Genomic DNA, 19,720 nt, shown 5'->3' on the forward strand with positions numbered 1-19,720 from the left:
CTCACAGCATTAGGAGTCTTCCAGAATTAGCGGCAGTTGGGCCAGGTTGAGAGGTGGGGACAGGAATAGTGTCCCCAGAAGCTCCTGGAAGACAGTGCTGCCTGACCTGGACAAGGGTGTGGAGAATAGAGGTGGCTCTGTGCCCGCCTGCCCACCCATTCCTCCAGATGGAGCCTGCGGCAGAGGCAGCCTGTGCCAGCCTCCTCTCTGAGCCACTGTGGCCCAGGGAGGCACTGCCAGCTCTGTGCAGGGATGAAGCTGGCTTCTCCTGGAAGCCTGAGGTCATGCCTGCCAGGCAACCCCTTGCACAGTCCTTGTGGTACGCAGAGCATGGTCCCTTGAGGGCTGCCTCAAGGCAGTCCTGGAGATCCGTGCAGGGGGCAGTGTTGCTATTAACATCCTTCCCTGGCCATATGGCAGTTCCCTGGCCTCAGCTCTGTGAGCTTCATGGAGCTTTCATAGAACCGCATGAGAATGATGCTTGGCCTCATAGCCCTCACTGAGGAAATACTGAAAGCTTGAATGAGGCCTAGAGAGAAAGAATGACTTGTCCAAGGTCACGTAGCAGCTGAGTGGGAGAGCCAACACTAATGCACCCAGGTCTCCTATCCCTGGTTTGAGATTCTTGCAGCCCAAATGCCTGCTTCCCTGTTGCTGTGGCTGTCCCATACACAGGTGTGTGACAGGGGCTGGGCATTATAGCCTGGAGCCTGAGGCTACCCTTGAGGAGTCTCCTAGCCCATGCCCCCAAAATGTGAGGAGGAAAGGTCAGGCTGCCTCACAGATAATGGGCCAAGGCTGAGGCAATGGGCAGCCAATAGCCTTTGACCTTGTTAGTATATGGAGCCAAGAGGATGCTGGATGGCCAGAGATATTCTGGGCCTGAGCCTCCAGAGAAAGTAGATAGGGTCTTTTGACTATACTAGCAAAGATGGGAAGTACCTCTGTGTTAGCTTCAACATGGACTTCTCTGGGGACCTCTCTGGGCTTCTGTGTCTCCATTGATTAAAAGGGGATAATAATCTGTATCTGGAATAATATCAGTGATTGTGCAATCAGGATGAGGGCATTTATTGAGCACTTACTGTGTGCCAGTGCTTTACATTATCTCACGGCCACCCTGTCAGGTATTATCCACTTGTTACAAATGAGAAACTGAAGCTCAGAGAGGTTGTGTCACCTGCCTGAGGTTACATAGCTGGAAAGCATGGGGCTGTCTGCATCCAGAGCCTCTTTCTCTACCATGACATTATACCTGGGGCAGTGTCTGGGAGTACCAGGTTGGTGTCCGGCAGAGCCACAACTAATCAGCCATAACTGATATGCCAGGGCTGATCCCAGTGGAGAGGTCTGTGTTGGATCTGGTGAGACAAAGGTGGTTCTGTGGCTCAAGTGCTCCTCTGGTCCGGAGGGGTAGGGGCAGAGAGGTACTAGCTAGGAGCCCTGAGAGAGAGGTCGCCTTGGCCTTCTGCTTCCAGGCTAGGATCCCGTAGAGGTGGGGCTGCTCTGGCTCCCTGCCCCCATAGGCTCTCTAGGACGACTTATTGGCCTTTTTTTTTTTTTTTTTTTTTTTTACTTATTGGCTTTTAGTCTAGTTAGCCCCCATGCTTACCCACTCCTACCCCTGCTGCATTTGATAGGACCCTAATTACCTGAAAACACAAGGGTGGGGAATGCAGGGCACCAGCTAGTGCTGTGACAAGGAAGCCCTTATAGGGAGGGGGCCTGAATCTGGGTGGATGAGTGGGGGTGAGAGAAGGCTGGCACTGCTTCCTTTGTGGACGGGAGGCTTGTGGATAAGAATAGTAACAGCCAGCATTTATTGAGCACCTATTACATGCCAGGCACTGTGCCTGTACAATTCATACGATCTTCACAAAACCCGATAGTAGGAATTATTCTTCCCATCTTATAGGTCGAGGGAACTGAGGCTTACAGGCAAGGGAAAGACAGTCACTCAGGGTCTTATGGCTAGGTCATGGGGGAGCCCTGATTTCAGTCCAGGCAGTGTGGGCCAGAGCTGTGTTCCTGATGGCCATGCCAGCAGCCCATAGTTTCTTCTCATAGGTTGTACTTGGTTTTGTTCAATTTGAAAAATAGTCTCTGAGTACCTCCTGCAGGCCCCACGTTGCCTCTAAGGAAACATCCCTCTCTTGTCTTCAGAGGTTCACTGTCTAGCTAAAGAGGGACAGACAGGATACAGGGAGGGTAAAGAGCTACTGTTCCATATGTTAAGCATGGATTCCTATTTTGGTGATCAGGGAAGGCTTCCAGGAGACTTTGCACTGGGAACCAAAGGCCCAAGTGGAATTTCAGTGGCAGTGAGAAAAGGCCACCCACTCCCTCAGGTCAGAGGGGAAATAGGAATGCCTTGAAGAAGAGTGGGTGGGTTGATATGTGTGGAACAGATAGGGGGCCGAGGAGCTCTGGGAGGTGACTCAGAAAGCTTGAGTGTGGGTCCTCAGCAAGGCTCTGGAATCCACCAGATCTAAGCTCCATTGCATACCAGCCACGTGCCCTCAGGCACATCACTTAACTGGCCTGAGCTTCAGTTTCCTCATCTGTAAAATATGGATAAACACACCTATCTTGTAGAGGCCTCCTGTGGTTGTTGTTATGTAAAGGACCTAGCACAGTGCTGGCACATCCCAGTAAACATTACTTCTCTCTCCTTTCAGTCTCTGTCAAATGTCAGGCTAAGGTGTTTCTACTTGACAGGAGCTTGGAGGCTCTGAGAACCTTTGTCCATCTTGGGTGTGCACGGGGCATGCATGCACTGGGGCATGACAGAAGTGTTTGGGAAGGTCCCTTTGGCGACTGGAAGAACCCACACGGAGGGGAGGGACTGCAGCCTTGCAGGAGAAACATCAGCCCTGTGGACTTGGAGGGTGAGAGAGGGAGGAAGGTTGACAAGGCACGAAGATGTCCTCTCATGTGGTTGAGGTGGGGCAGGCCACAGGAGTTATGAATTCTGAGTGAGGCCTCATGAGCTTAAGATGTGTCCCTTGAAGGTTGCGTGGCATCTTTGTGCATCTGGCTTTTTCTTTTTTTTTTTTTTTTCTTTGAATAATTTCCTTTGGATGAATCCCCATCAGAGCTTCCTGCATAATAGTGGTAAATTGGGACTAAGTGCCCAACAATAGGAAGATGATTGAGAACGTTTTGGAACATCCAGTGGATAAAATAATATATAGCCATGAACAGCCACATAAATACTCATTCCTGCAGCGTATGGAGCTGTGTACTTGCGAAGCTCCTTTGCATCCTTTATTTACTTCATGTCTGTGTGACAGAGGTGGGACAGGGGTTAGATTCCTCCAGTGCAGTAAAGAGATTCAGGTGAGCTTCTAATCTCCTTGAGGGCAGGGTTCATGTTTTATTCATTGTTCTGGCCTCAGCATGTAGCTCAGTAGCTTGCAGATGCTTGTCCAGTGAAAGAATTGATTGAAGGAACAAAGCCCAGGGGAGTCGGCTTGTCCAAGGTCACCCAGGCTGTAAAACCGAGGAGCTGGTCTCCTCATCCCTACCTGCCACATTCTTCCTCACCCCTGAGGAGCTGCACCTGGAGGAAATAGGGTGGAGGGGTTCCTAGCCAAGGTTGGGATGCACATGACCAGGGCTTACATCTACTTGCTGTCCTTCTGAGCTGCTAGGCTCTGGCAAATTGATCTTTTAAGCCTCACTTACCCCATCTGTAATGTGTACTGCCCAAGAATCTGTTTTTAGGGTTGTTGTCAAGATTAAATGATTTCGGCATGTAAAGCTCTTAGCACCATAACTAGCACACAGTAAAGCACCCGTGAATATTAGCTGTGATGATAATGATATAATAATGTGGAAATATTTCTGATACAATTAATGTTAAATGGAAAAAACCCATAAAATTATGAGCACTCAGATTGAAGTGGTGTAGAAATTAGGTATGACCATAGATAACAGATAGGAAGAGAACAGTCAGAAATGGAATTACAGCAGGTACAATGGAGGTTAATAAGACCGATCAAAACAGATGTTTTAGGGGATCCCTGGGTGGTTCAGCGGTTTAGTGCCTGCCTTCGGCCCAGGGCATGGTCCTGGAGTCCCAGGACCGAGTCCCGGGATCAAGTCTGGGATCGAGTCCAGGATGGAGTCCCACATCAGGCTCCCTGCAGGAAGCCTGCTTCTCCCTCTGCCTATGTCTCTGCCTCTGTCTCTCTGTGTCTCTCATGAATAAATTAAAAAAAAAAACTTAAAGATCTTTTAAAAATACTTTTCCCCCCTTAGTTTTAATTTAAAAGGAAATATGTGAAAAATCCTGAAAATTCAAACGTGTATTCTTCCCTTGTTTCCCCAACCAAAATCCTTCTCTCCAGAAATACCCAATGATAACATTGTGGTGTGTGTCCTTTGGGGTATTTTCTGTGCCTACGTAAGCATACAAACCAGAATGAGACCATAAATTGCATCACTGTTTTACAACTTACATTTTTTTCATTTAACTCTATATTGACATCTTTTCATGTTGGTGTATATAAAATCCATCACAAAATTTTTCACAAGTATGTAATACTTTTATAACTCTCTTTTTTTTTTTTTTAAGATTTTAATGTATTGGACAACCCGGGTGGCTCAGCGGTTTAGCACCTCCTTCAGCCCAGGGTGTGATCCTGGAGACCCAGGATCGAGTCCCCTGTCGGGCTCCCTGCATAGATCCTGCTTCTCCCTCTGCCTGTGTCTCTGCCTCTCTCTCTCTCTCTCTCTTTCTCTGTGTCTCTCATGAGTAAATTAAAAAAAAAATCTTTTTTTTAAGAAAAAGCACAAGCAGGGGGAGGGGTAGAGGGAGAAGCAAACACCCCTCTCACCCCCACTGTGTGGGGTCTGACCTGGGGCTCCATCTCAGGACCCTTGGACCATGACCTGAGTTGAAGGCAGCTGCTTAACTGACTGAGCCAACAAGGTGCCCCAGTCCTAGAATGCGTTTTTAAAGGGACACATCCAGGGTGTCTGGGTGGCTCAGTGGGCTAAGTGTCTGACTCTTGGATTCAGCTCAGGGTCATGATCTCAGGGTCCTGAGATGCAGCGCTGCGTTGGCAGGCTCCCCACTGAGTAGAGTGTCTGCTTGAGATTCTCTCCCTCTGCCCCTCCTCCCACTCACTCATATGCACACTTTCTCTCTCTCTCTCAAATAAATAAATCTGAAGGGTATAAATCCTAGTGAATTTGGCCAAGGTCCTGTTGATGGACATTTAAAGTTGTTCCCAATTTTACTCTATTTTAAATAATTCTGACAATGAACTCTAACAGTTCATTGAACAATTAAAGAAAATGAAATGAGAGAGGGAGTCAGAAACCAAACCCATGAGGGTTGGCCTGGGGAGGTCTGCAGTCTGCAGGTCTGCTGCTCCCCTGCTTCTCAGCAGAGCTGAGGGGGACAAGGACCCTGAGGGGGCTGGCTTGCTTGGAGGAGATCCTATCTCTGTCACCCTTAAAGGGTAAGGATGTCCCAGGAGAACCCCTTCGGTCACTGACCCAGTATGGAGCTGACCTATGAAACTACCAAATTCTCTTTGGATGCTAAAAGCTGCTGCCTGGGTCATGCTGCTGCTCACACCTTGAGTGTTCTTGGACAAGTTCTTTGCCTTCTCTGGACCTCCCTTTGCCTATCTGTGTGGTAGTGACAGCCGTCCTGATGAGAGCCATTGTTGCCACTTATTGAGTGTCTGCTGTATGGCGACGTGGTGTCAGAGTGAGCTTCACATGCATTCTCTCATTTATTTCTCACTAAATGTCTTTGAGGCGTAGGGGGTGTTATTTTCATTTTACATGCTCAAACTGGCTCTCAGTAGGGTTAAGTAACTTGCCCAAGGTCCTCAAGCCAAGATTCAAACTCTGGTCCAAAGCCTGTGTTCATACCTGCTGTTCTGTGTTCCCTCTCACCAGCTGCTGATTGGTGAGGGCCAAGCGAAATGATGATTATAAAAGGATTCTTTAAATTGTAAAGCACCCTACATGTGGGAGGGGTTGCTACTGCTGTTATTATTTCTACATCCAGAGCAACGGTAGCTTTGGTTACATGGTTGACAGCAAGTTGGAGGTTGTGGGATGTAACAGGATTGAGGGGGAAGACCATGGGCCCATCAGCCAGCAGATCTGGGTCCTCATTCTGGCTCTACTTGAACTGACTAGCTTGGTGACCTTGGCCAGCCAAGCTAGCCTGGGGAATAAGCCCATCTGCCCTGTGTGGCCCTTGTGCAGCTCAAATGAGACAAAGCCTGGAAGACAGCCAGCTCGTGTCCTGGCTTTCAGAGGATGCCCCACTATGGGGAGGTCTCTGGCTGCCTCCAAAGTCATCAGTATGGTCCAGAGGTATTTCTCCTTTCTGATGCTGTTGCTCTGCAGTTTTGGGCATGGAATGTGGTCTCCAGCCCACAACTGTACATCAGCCTGTGGCTTTGTGGTAGCACATGAAGCCTTTGGGCAAAAGCCAGTACTGATGGGTAGCAGCCTCTCCACGTTGCTTGGTTTTACTTAACGAGGTGCCCATGGGCACCGCGAGCCTCTGACAAATTGCAATCTCCCCATTGCCCCATAGACCCGAGCAGCAAAATGAATGAATGACTGCAGGCTCAGCTCCCGTGTTGACTCCACTGCCTCTGTCCAGAGCTCCTCGGCCTTGGCCTGGAAGGGTGGCACCAGGCCCCAGAGGCAGCTCTTGCAGCCAGTACCCTCCTCCCTCATGGCAGACAGGCATTTCATTCACGTCCACCCAGAGATTGTCACTCCAGGAAGTGAATGTTCTGTACTGGGGAAATCCCAATGGGAAGTAGCATCGTCTCCAGAGAGGAAGAATAAGTCTTAATAGGGCTTGTTCTCTCTGTTTTTTATTTTGAGTTCTTCTCTTTCTTTTCTGATTCCAAAAGTAATACATGTTCATAGTAGAAAAATTGTGAAACCCGGAGAACCCTTGAAAAAGCCAAAAGGAACGTCTGTAATTCCTTCTCCAAGGGAATGCTATTGTTCACATTCCAGCCTTGAGACTTAATGCTAAAGATGAGAATATCTTTTTTTTTTTTTAGATTTTATTTATTTATTCATGAGAGACACCACCGGGGCTGCCCAAGATGAGAATATCTAATATTGAAAACTAACTATGGGTTTTGACGTGTGTTAAGTGCTTTACAGGCATGGTCTGGTTCAATTTTCACAGTAACCCTGTGAAATAGTCAAGATTATCATCATGAATTTTACAGATCAAGACACTGAGGCCCAGAGAGGTTAAGAGACTTGTTCATGGTCTCATTGTCTCCCATTTTGTCCCTGACCACTAGGCGATACTGCCTTTTCCCAATTTCTCTTCTCCTCCCTCTTCTAATTCATATATCTGCTTAGCATCAAAAAGTGTATCAGTCAGATTCTGGTGGAAAACAGAATTCTACTCAGATGTTTACACCGAAGAGATGTTAATAAAGGTGTGGGCAGGGTTAAGGGAACCCACAGGGGTACCCCACTAAGTAACAGGGACAGAAGCTGTTTCTTCCTTTCCCTTCAGCCCGAATGAGTAGAGGGGGGGGAATAGTATTACCAGAATTCAATGATGGTTGTGTCTGTGCAAGGAGCTGACATAGAGGGGCTCAGCCACCACCAGAACCACAAACAGGGAAATTGGGAGCATGTTCCCCAACTTCTTTCTCCTTCCACCCTTGAACCTCCCATTGGCCAAACCCAACTAGGAGTCAGTAGACAAAGGAGCTCAGTCCAAGGGACAGTCCAAGGGTTCAGCCTCTCACGTCTTTGAACAGGGCATGGAACTGGAGGTGAGAAGGGAGAGAGCCCAGGAGACATGGCTGGAAGGGGATGGAGGAGATGCGCCCCGATTTTACAAAAAAGAAGAAGACTTACCTTAGTAACTGTGATTATTGAAAACATAATTTAAAACAGAAGAGTTTCACTTGCTGCCTGTCATTCTCTTGGCGTTTTGGTGTCTTCCACACCCTGTCCATTTCTCTCTTGTTCTCTTTGTTCCTTCCTTCCATTAGTTCCTACCAGATTCAGAGTTCCCCAGAATGCCTGGGTAAAAGGTGCCAGTGTGCAGGGTTTAGAAGATAGCCTTACTGGCTCAGGAGTCATTATCATGACCACGGACACATGCGGCTCTATGGGCCCTCAAGTTTTTCCGCTGCCGTGCGTTTGCGTGCAAAGACCTGCTTCTGGTATATGTGAGCATCTATAATATACTCTCCCTAAAATATATGACTTCAACATTTATATCACAAAGTTCTTTCTTTCTTTGTAATATCCTTTATCTTCATGGCCCTGCTCTGAAGTGAGAGGGTAGCAGATGAGGAAGCTGATGCTCAGAAGAGGGAAGTGACTTGCCCAAGGCCCATCAGATGGGGGATGGCAGGACTGAAGCAAGACACGGTAGTCCTGATTCTTTCCTGATTCTTTTTTTTTTTTTTTTTTTTTTTTTGAGAGAGGGAGATAGCAAGTGGGAGGGGCAAAGGGAGAGGGAGAGAATCTTAAGCTGGGCATGGAGCTTGACATGGGGCTTAACCTCACGACCCTGAGATCCTGACCTGAGCTGAAATCCAGAGTCAGATATTCAACTGACTGAGCCACCCATGTGCCCCACAGTGGTTCTGATTCTGAATTCCATTCTTCCTAGCATATTTGCCTTTCACTCTTGGGAAATTTTTCCTTAGCCAGCCTCACCCCCTTGGAGAAATTAATCCACCTTGCCACCCCCTCCCCCGAAACGAGGCCCCCAAAATGCCCTGTATAGTGGAATGGACTTTGGAGTCTGGGAGACTTATCACAGCCTTATGACCTTGGGCAAATCAGCATGCCTCTTTGGGCCTGTGTGTCCTCATCAGTAAAATAAGGGTGATATTATCAGGAATTTGGATGGAAAAGTCAAGTGCTTAAGGTCTGATAAGTCATCAGGACAGACTAGCTAGCTGGTAGCCAGAAAGGCTCCTGAGGTGAATGCAGCCCAGGTCTCTGTCCTCAGCTGAGTCGACTTAAAACTTGTCTCATTGATGTTTCATCTGCCTATCCCCCATCACAGATGTGTTTGTCCATTTCTCTGTCTACCTATCCTTCAGACACCAGACCCCCTGGTACTCGCATGCACTAGTATATGATCTCAGGCAAGTTTCCTAACTTCTTAGTGCTCTAATTTCTTCTTTTACAAAAAAAGATAATAAAAGTACTTATTCCGGGTTATTGTGAAGATTAAATGAGTTAATTGACATAAAATGATTAGACTAGTGCTGGGCAAATTGCAGACTCTATGAATGTTAGCTTTGTTGGTATTTATCAAGAATTGTGCTAAGTCCAGGGGATAATGGCAAATGAGACAGATAATGTTTGGTGTTTATGGAGTTTATATTCCAGAGGAATAGAAATAAATAAGTAAAAAGATATAGGTTTCATTTGTGATAGTAACTATGGGGAAAAAAACCCGGCATGGTACTTAATGGGTAGAGTTTCTGTTTAGGTAATGAAAAATGTTGGAAATTGACAGAGGTGACTGTTGCACAAGGTTGTGGTTGTAATTAACATGGGACAGTTACACTTAAAAAATGGTTAAAATGGCCAAAACCAAACCAAACTCCAAACAGAGCATGCTGTCACCAAAAAAAGTAAGGGGAAAGACCCACTTTATTTATTTTTATTTTTTGAATGATTTTGCTTATTTATTTATTTAGAGAGTTCACACAAGCAGGGGGAAGGGCAGAGGGAGAGAAAATCTCAAGCAGACTCTGTGCTGAGCATGGAGCCCAACATGGTGCTCAATCTCATGACCTTTTTTTTTTTTTTTTTAATTTTTATTTATTATTTATGATAGTCACAGAGAGAGAGAGAGAGGCAGAGACACAGGCAGAGGGAGAAGCAGGCTCCATGCACCGGGAGCCCAACGTGGGATTCGATCCCGGGTCTCCAGGATCGCGCCCTGGGCCAAAGGCAGGCGCCAAACCGCTGCGCCACCCAGGGATCCCTCAATCTCATGACCTTGAGGTCACAACCTGAGCCAAAATCAAGAGCCGGACGCTCAACCAACTGATCTACTCAGGCGCCCCAGAAGAAAGACCCACTTTAGACAGTTGGGTCAAGGGGCATGTGGATTGAGGTCTGAAGGGTGAGAGCTGCCATGTCAAGAGATAGGATGAGCCCGTTGTCTACACAGAGGGACCATGAGGGCAAAGCCCCATGGCAGGAGCAAGCCTGATGTGGAGGAGCAGCCAGAAAGCCAGTAAGACAGGCTCACAGTGATAGGGGAGCTGATGCAGTGGCTGTAAGCAGGGATCTTCAACTTTGGTAAGGAGTTTGTGTTTTATTTTGATGATAAGTTACTGAAGGTTTTAAGGAGGGCATCCAAGAAAATGGACAGCATAGAGAATATAGTCAGTGGTATTGTGATAGTGTTGTACAGTGACCAATGATAGCTACACTGGTATGAGCCCAGTAAGGTGTAGATTTGTCCATTCACTATGTGATAACGGAAACCAGTGTAACATTGTGTGTCAACTATACTTGAATTAAAAGAAAGAGAACATCTGATTAGAGTTTTGAAAAAATCCATGTGGTGGGCAGCCCTGGTGGCGCAGTGGTTTAGCGCTGCCTACAACCCAGGGCGTGATCCTGGAGACCCTGGATCGAGTCCCACGTCAGGCTCTCTGCACGTAGCCTGCTTCCCCCTCTGCCTGTGTCTCTGCCTCTCATTCTCTCTCTGTGTCTCTATGAATAAATAAATAAAATCTTTTTAAAAAAATTCATTAAAAAAAAATCTGTGTGGCTATTCTGAAGAGAATAAACCCTAGGGGAGGGCCCAAGGGGCCACAGAGAATCCATGCAGGAGGCTGGGCAGCCATGTGGGCATGGCTTGACAGTGGCTTGGACCTCTGCAGTGGCTGTGGGGATGGAGAAAAAGAACAAATCCAAGGTACTGATGCTGACTCATGCTAACCCTGGCTGTAGGGCCTGATGTATAAATTGGCTGATTCATTTTTAATGAGTTGTTGCAATTACAGGCCAAGTGCATCTTGCATTGCCTGGGCTAGGACATTCTCTCCCAGCAGGCCACACAGATGGAAAGCCATAGTATCCCTGAAGGGTGAGCCAGGGGAGCCAGCCAGTAGTTGAAATGCTAAAGAGCATCAAATGCTGACAGCCTTCTGGACTGGCCTCAGCCAGACCCAGGGCCAGACCCCTTTCCTCCAGACAGTGGTGCTATAGGCCCCGTCAGCATTTACTTCTCTGGCTGACCTTTCTCTCTTTGAATCCTGTGCATTGGATATTCATATGTTAGTGTCATCAATCTGGCCTTGCTGGCCTCTGTCTCTTTCTCCATCTGTCCTGGGCTGGCACTTCTGAACTCCTGGTTCTCAGACCACTCACCACCACGGCCTCTCAGTATTGTTTGTAATTATAGACCCTCTCAGGGATGTTTTATTGGGGACATACCATGTTAAGTGCTCTCTCAGTTTATTTTCCTAGATCTCTACCACCACCCTCCGAGGGAGGGAGGAGTATCTCCACTTTATAGATGAGGTGACTGAGGCTCAGAGCATTGGAGTCACTTGCCCAAGGTCACAAGGTGAGCCAGTGCTAGGGCCAGGCTTTGGGTCTGGGTCTAACTGGCCTGGGTCTGCTCCCTGCCCTAGTACCCCTTTGAGGAGTCTACAAGAGGCCAATGTGTCAAATCCCTCACCCTGGCCCATGGCAGTATTCAGGGATGGGAGTCTTGCCCTTTCTAGAAGAATAACACTGTGATTCTTCCCAGGCTGCCTGCTGCACTCCTGGTTCATTCATTTCTTTCCATTTCCAACCTGTTCCACCTGCCAGACTGTTTGGAGCTCACATTTATAGGCTTCTTGTTCTGGGCTATCAGGATGTCAAGGCCTCCTGTCTGTCCTCTGCACGGCCCTACTTGTTGTTCCCGTCTCTGGACATTTGCCCACAGGGTGACTCAGCTCAAATGCCTTCTCTGCCACACCTAATTTCTCCCTTTATGCGAAATTTAACTCCACCTCACCCCCCACTCCCTATCCTCTAAGCTCTTCTTTGGGTACTCTAGGTCATACTCCTGATCACCAACTCCCCCAGAATCTTCTGGAGGCTAAAATGTACACCGATAAGTCTAAACCACATCCTGCCTGGATGTTTAACCATTTTCTGGGAGAGCATCGTCCTGTGTTTCAGTGAGCTCCAAGGAACCAGCACGTGCTTCCTTCCCCTAGGGCCCCTGCAGTGCCCAGCTGGCTGGTCTGCCCAGTGGACTCCCTCAGTCTCTGCCGGCCTGGGCCTGGGCAGAACTGTGCCCACATGACCGGCTGTGGCAGAAACCAGAACTGGGTTCTTGGCTTGCTTTCTGTGGTCTAGAGAGAGAACTGTACTATTATCTTTGGACTTATGAAATCAAGAAGGATGTCATCATAGGTTTTAAAATAATAATAATAATGTTATTTTTCTTTTAAATTCATAAAAATTTTGGGGGGTGCCTGGGTGGCTCAGTCAGTTAAGCATGTGACTCTTGATTTCAGTTCAAATCATGATGTCAGGGTCATGGGATCAAGCCCCATGTCAGGCTCTGCGCTCAGCGGGGAGTCTGCTAGACTCTCTCCCTCCCCCTCTGCTCCTCCCTGCCATATGTTCTTGCATGTGTGTGTGCACTCTCTCTCTCTCAAAATGAATACATCTTAAAAAAAAATAAATTCATAAAAATTTTAGTTTAAGCAGACTTTACCTACTCATCCTGTCAAACCAAGCCCTGTGCATTGGAAGATTTTATTTTTTAACCTCTAATTGTTTTTGGTCAAGAAATCTCCAAGTATAGTAGAAAAATTGAGAACTACAGTTAAATAGAAGAAAAAAATAATCTGTACTCCTGCCATATAGAAACAACCATAATTAATACTTTGTTGAATGTTCTGTATCCATGGATATGTATTAATCAAAATAGGGTCAGTCTGTATAGGCTGCTGTGTATGGAGCTTTTCATTCAGGTATTTCCATGATCTTTTACATCATCTTTTTTTAACTCTCTAGAAAGGATGAGCCATCATTTCTCTAACCAGGCCCTGGCTGTGGGGTTTGTTAGTGTCTTGTGCCACCTCTTTGGCTTCCAGCCTGGGCCTAAGTGCTTTCTCCTTCCTGTTGGTTCTGTTCAAGTTTGCTTGAGGCAGCAAAGTGCGATGAGAAGAATAATGGCCCCAGCGCTTGAATCTGGGGAGTCAGGAGTCGGGTGGGGAAGAGAGTGGGCAGGAGGGCCCAGGGAAGATGTGTCGGAGGAAACGACTGTCACTCAAGTCTCCTTTCTTTCTGAGTCTCACCTAGAAAAGGAGAGATTGAATTATCTCAAAGACTTCAGTTCCTTTCATATGTGGTGCTGTTAGCACCAGGCATTCCCTGCCAACAGGCTCTGCCAGAGATCTGAGCAGGGGAAGAACCTGGATATTTCTTTAAGATTGCTGTCCTGGCTGTTTGATGCAGGTCTGGGGAAGGTTTGGGGAGTAGGGGTTGAAACCAGACTGAAGCAGGGGGGACAAGCACATGAACCAGAGCCTCTGGGCTGCCTGGGGCTAGGACAGTCATGTGGAATCTGCTTCTCGAAGCAAAAAACCTTCAGATTATTCTGTGGATCCTTTTTTTTTTTTTTTTTTAAGCAAAATTAAGTAGGCATTTATTTTAAGGATTCTTCTTATAGATCTTATCTAGTATAATGGCTGATATCCTCAAGTTCAGGCCTAGAAGAGATCCAGACCCAGGCAGACAAGTCTCACTCTGACCCTGTGAGGCTGTGAGCAACCCTGGAGCTGCTTCTAATGCTTTGTGTCCTGGATGGAGCTGACATTTGGTGTCATACAAGTGACAGAGAGCCTTTATTTATCTATGGCTTTACATTGAACCATAAAATGTAGGGTAATGCCGTGAGTGGAAAGCATTTCTGAGTGGGGATGAGGCCATGTGACTAAAGCCTTCCCTTCCTCCTCATCTTACTTCATAATAGCAGCATCAGTAACAACAAACCCTTTCATTTGTACTACGAGCTCCAGCTTACAGTGTGACCTGTTCAGCACCCTCGAGCCATTGTATGCCTTAGCAGGGTACTCAGGTGCCCTGGCTTTCTAGCCAGTTCCCTTCACTTGGGGCTGGGCTGGGGCCCCCTGGAATGCTGGGAGAGAAACCAAAGGAGATGAGGGAATTGTGGGGTGACGGCTTGGAATATGTCCATAGCGCAAGGTGGAGCCAATGTCCATCTGTCTCTTTGCTCATTGGAGGCCTCTCTTGGTGAATAGGGTTGGAAAGGGACCTGTTGGGTCTAGTCTGGATCTTTCTCATTTAATATAATGGATTTAGAGGGATACTGTAGACTCAGGCTGAGGATTCCTGCCCATTTCTCTGTTCCTTGGATTTTAGCTCCAAATTTTTATTTTATTTTATTTTTTTGAGGATCCACCCTTATGTGGGTCAGGAATAGGTGCTTTTGCCCCCTTGCAAAACAAAACAAAACAAAACAAAACAAAAAACCCAAAACTCCAATTTGTGAGTTATGTGTATTTAAAATTACAGAAATAATTACTAAGCATATAAGTACAAAATGAAGTTCCTTTTCTTCACCCACCCCACTGAACTCCCTCTTTTTCCTCTATCCATTTCTCAATTGTGAACCTGTCTTAACAGTTTGGTCGGTATCCTTTTAGATCTTTCACTACACATGTATAAACACAAAGAGGTATTGTTGAGGTTATTGTTTTATCTTTTTAAAATATAAAACCAGGGACACCTGGGTGGCTCAGTGGTTGAGCATCTGCCTTTGGCTCAGGTTGTGATCCCGGGGTCCTGGGATTGAGTCCCATATCAGACTCACTGTGGGGAGCCTGCTTCTCCCTCTGCCTGTGTCTCTGCCTCTTTCTCTGTGTCTCTCATGAATAACTAAACAAAATCTTAAAAAAAAATAAATATAAAAACGGGACCATGCCGTTCTTTCTCCTTTCTTCTCTTTGTTTATTTCAACAGAATAACTGGGCAGTAGGTACCTGTTTCTCTGAAATCTCATTTCCTGCTCCAGGGGGAAAAGGATAAGAGTAGACTGTCCCAGCGATAATTTCTCTAAGTCCCTTGCTCTTTTGGGTGAGCCCTAGTGAGATGAAGTGACTGCCTTGGTTGTGATAGACCCGGGGCCTGCGTTCAGTTCTCCTGACTTTTACATTACCAGGACTATGTTTGTTTTCAATAGCGTCTTCGTGTCTTATCCCTCTAGATCCATTCTGCCCACATCCCCATGAAAATAGCAGTACAGGCTTGGAGCATGAAGAGCCTTGCTTCGGAGTCAGTGCCTGAAGGGCCTGGAGCCCACCAGGGCTCTTCAGTTTGAGTTTATCCAGCGTTTATTGAGTGGCTACTGTGTGCCAGGTGCTGGGGTTGGAGAGATGGCCTGGCTAGAGGGCCTGCTGGAGGGGGTCACTGACTGTCCTTTGTGTTCCTGGCAGAGTGGGGCTCCCTGGAGAGACTCTCATTGTCCCGAAGAGGGGCCCCTATTCTAGAACTGGGCCAAGAGACTGAGGGAGTCCCTATGGTCACAAGAGTGGGATGGGGGGTGGTCTGTGACTTCAACTGCCGCCATTAACCCCTGACTTCTGCTCTCTGCTCTGTCCCCGCCCCGACTTCCTCTCCCTCACCCCCCTTCTTTGTCCACTTGCGTCCATCTGTCTCTCTCTCTGTGTGTGGTTCCTGTCCCCTTCGCTCTGTTTTGTCACATCATCATTGCCCCTTTCCCTGTCACTTGTTCTCCTTCATGCTAATGCAGGCGTGCTGGTCACCATGACAACAGAGACAGGCCCCGATTCTGAGGTGAAGAAGGCTCAGGAGGAGGCCCCACAGCAGCCTGAGGCCGCTGCCACTGCTGCCGCTACCACTCCTGTGACCCCAGCAGGCCACGGTGGCCACCCAGAGGCCAACTCCAATGAGAAGCACCCGCCGCAGCAGGACACGCGGCCTGCAGAACAGGTGTGCACCTGAGAGCCTGGGAATCCCTCTTCCTGCCCGGCTGTCATCCAGGCCCAGTTCTTTGTGGGGAGGGAAGCTGAAAACTGAGATTTATTACCAACCTGCTACATCCAACCACTGTGCTGGGGACATTGTGTTCACTTTTATATTGAATTCTCCCAAGGCTACAGAGAGTGATGCACACATATAATATAATATATATTATATATATATTTAAATTAAGTTAGTGCTATGCCCATCATGGAGCTTGAACTCACGACCCTGAGTTCAGGAGTCACATGCTCTGCTGACTGAGCTAGCCAGGCACCCGCCCCTAAGAGAATGATATTACTGATATCTCCATTTCATGCTTGGGGAAATAGCAGCTCAGTGGATGAAATGAGCTACCAAAAGTCACGTTGCTCTACAGTGACAGATGGAAGTAAAATATAGATCTGATTCCCCAAACCCAGTTCTTTTAACCTTATTTTCCTACTCCTTAGACCTGTCCATTCTAGCCTGGCAAGCCCAGTATGACCCCAGAGCAAAATTCATCACCCCAAAGGGACAAAGGACTTGCTGAATCATCTAGCTGTTGAATTCACACCCCCTTCATTCATGGCAGGCCGAGAGGGCAAGGACTTGGTCAAGGTCATTGAGAGCATTGGTGGCAGTAAGGACTAGCTGGCAGGGCTCTGCCCTCCTTCCACGAGCTCTCAGCCTCACACTAGACCAGTGACACATGGGTAAGGAGAAGGCCACACAGATGCTCTGATAACTCACTGTAGGGAGCTAGGGCAGCTCCAGTTCTATGGGAACCTGCAGTGGCTGTCCCCCCCAAAGAAGCAGACCCCTTTGAGGAGCCCACCCTGTTGCACACAGGAGCTCTAACTCTCCTCCTGTGCATACCAACCATAGAAGCTGGTCATCCTGGGAGTCTTGGAGGGTGGTGACTCTCATTTTGGGGACCATCTTTGCCTTCTCTACTGCATCCTTGTTGTGTCTCATTTGGATGAAAGGCTGTGGTCTCAAGCTCACTGACCAGACTTTTCCCCATGTTGGACCTACAGAGCCTAGACATGGAAGAGAAAGGCTATGGGGAGGCCGATGGCCTGTCAGAGAGGACCACGCCCAGCAGAGCCCAGAAGTCACCCCAGAAGATTGCCAAGAAGTATAAGAGTGCCATCTGCCGAGTCACTCTGCTTGATGCCTCTGAGTACGAGTGTGAGGTGGAGGTAGGGAGCACCCCCCCCACCATCACCACATGCCTTGTCCCCAGCTAACTGGCCCCAGAGCCAGGGCAGGCTTCTGTGTGCACACAGACTGGGCCAAGCCAGAGAGCATCCATTCTTCATGGAGTCCTGGACCGACTGCAGCATCCTGGAGAGATGACCTGGCTGGCCCTCCTTTGTACAGATGGTGGCACTGAGGCCCAGAGAGGGCTGTTACGATTGCAAATAGAATTAGACGAGGCAGAGGGTTGGTGCCAGGAAAAGGTTTCTCAGGAGGGCTGTACCTTGGCAAGGAGTCACCATCCAAGGACCGATCTCTAGCCCAGTAGGCCTATGGACTGGGCTCTTCAGTCTCACCTAGAAGACACGAGTATTTCAACTAGAATCGTTTTTATGTTTTTATTGGTGGGGGGTGAGGAAGACAGGGATCTTCTCCTATGAATGCCCCTGTCCAGGGCAGCAGGACAGACTGATCACTTGAGGGTTCTGTGGTATGGGTAACCCCTGGGCATAGAGAGGTGGCCCATTGGAAGGACTCCCTCACTCAGGCCATGTAGAAACCCTGTGGTGTGATCCTGTCCCACTGTGAGTAGTGGGGCAGACACCTCCTGTCTGGGGTCAGCCGTCCCGGCCCCACATTTGCTGTCTCCTTTTCCTATATAGTCTAGGACTCCCACCCTAATTCTGAGCCCTCACTCATCCCCTTAGAGGGTCCACCCCAGTCTAGGCACCAGTCCTGGCCCTCTCCATGCGTATGAAAGAGGCCAGAGGGTGGCCTTACCTGAAAGTTACAGGAACCACCTCCCTTTCTCTCTGGTGCCCTCTGGTCCTAAGGGATATGACTTATTTCTGGGCCCTGGTGGGCTGGGTCCCTCTTCTCTTCAGGGTTGTTTTTTGTTTTTGTTTCTTTGGGGTTTTTTTAGTGCTTATCGCTTCCATAGGAGGATTTCAAGGTGAACATTTTGCCTACTCCTAGGCAACAGAAAGGAATATTATCTACCTGTTCTCTCCTACCCACACCAGCCACAAGATGCTGTTTCAGCTTGCTCCAAGAGCACAGAGAGTTTGGCTGAGGCCAGGTCCATTCTCTCTGAAGGATTCTTCCAGACTCACGAACCCCTTGACTTCCCGTACTTCCATAGTCAGGCCAGGTTCCAGTCCCTGGTGACCTAGCCAGGCCTTGTAGGAATCTCACACTCTCTCTGGAGTCCCCTCTCTCTTTGGACAGTGACTGCTTCACATTCTCCCAGCCTTTGGTCCCTTTACTGTTGCTCATTTTCAAACCTGTGGGGTTGAAGTACCCAGCCAGGCTCTGTGCTTCGTCCTTCTGAATCCAGAGGCCCAGATGGTGGTTCAGAGAGGTACTGAGCCTGGCTGTCTGAGAGTGGTGGGAGAAGGTGGCCCTAATAGTGCTGTATCCCGCTGAGGCTGATGTAGGCCCCAGGAGCCCCTATAACAGCCTTACTTGCTGTCCAGGTAAGGGGTGGCACTCCAGGCTGGGCTGCCCTGGATTTCACTCAGACTCAGTGGAAGGGGAGAGCCAGGGAAGGAGAGTCACGCTGTGATCCCGAGTCTTAGGCCCTCCCCTCCTCCCCTGCCCACATCCTTCCTATTTCAGGTGGCTTCTCTGCCTCTTACACCCAAAGCTTAGACTTGGTTTTCTGCTCCTTTGGTCAAAGTTAACCTCCTTCTCTTAATCTGTGTAAAGGAGGGGGAATTGGTCAGCCCCCCTCCTCACTCCCCAAAGCATTTCGAAGGGTCTAGGAGGACCCTAGGAGGGTTTGGAAGAAGGCAATTGGTGAGCTGGGTGTTAGTGTCTCCCAGGATCTGGCAGGACTTGGAGAGCAGGGCAAGGTGGGTGGCAGGAGGAGTGCTGAGATCCTCTTGAGATGCTGGAAGACTCTGGGGGGTTTCAAGTAGTCCTGGTAGAGCCCCCACCCCCACCCCCACCCCCACCGTGTGGTGTGTCCCAGCCTCACAGCAGCTCTGCTCTCCTCTTCAGAAACATGGCCGGGGCCAGGTGCTGTTTGACCTTGTCTGTGAGCACCTCAATCTTCTGGAGAAGGACTACTTCGGCCTGACTTTCTGTGATGCTGACAGCCAGAAGGTATCTGTGCTGGGGAGCGGAGTTGGCATGGGAGGGCCACTGTGGGGGAGACCTCTTCTCATAGGCCCCCCCAGTCCTGACCACATCCCATGCCATCCATCCATCCTCAGACCCTTGTTAAGTGCCTTTTACCCCTTCTAGGAGTAGGTTTGCATATCCCCCCACCTCAGCCCACCCTATCTGTCTCAGTTCTCTGCCTCCACCCCTCCCACCTCATCCTTTCTTGGGGACCTGCAAGTCACCCCTCAGATGGGTATCTGGAGAGCCATGGCCTGGCTTCCTGGGGGAACAGAGGCACTTCCTACAGCACCCCATTTCCACCCTTGGGAGGCTCCTGTCTGGGTTTCCTCCTTCTCACTGGTCCCACTATGGCGGCCCACCCTACTGCCTAGGGCAGTGCCAGCCCCAGGTC

The 19,720-nt window shown here is 48.5% G+C and overlaps 1 protein-coding gene across 30 annotated transcripts in view; it reads left to right on the forward strand.

Annotated features, from left to right (window-relative positions):
* EPB41L1 (erythrocyte membrane protein band 4.1 like 1) overlaps positions 1 to 19,720 on the forward strand; it is a 143,629-nt gene that overhangs the window by 71,501 nt on the left and 52,408 nt on the right. For all 30 annotated transcript variants that reach the window (XM_072800837.1, XM_072800845.1, XM_072800846.1 and 27 more), the window contains 3 exons: positions 15,791 to 15,990; positions 17,040 to 17,204; positions 19,204 to 19,308. In XM_072800837.1, the coding sequence (XP_072656938.1) occupies positions 15,791 to 15,990; positions 17,040 to 17,204; positions 19,204 to 19,308 (470 nt within the window). Of the gene's footprint in view, positions 1 to 15,790; positions 15,991 to 17,039; positions 17,205 to 19,203; positions 19,309 to 19,720 lie in introns of those variants that run through there.

This window comes from Canis lupus, chromosome 26, assembly GCF_048164855.1.
Source record: "Canis lupus baileyi chromosome 26, mCanLup2.hap1, whole genome shotgun sequence".
In the NCBI taxonomy this organism is placed as follows: Eukaryota; Metazoa; Chordata; class Mammalia; order Carnivora; family Canidae; genus Canis; species Canis lupus.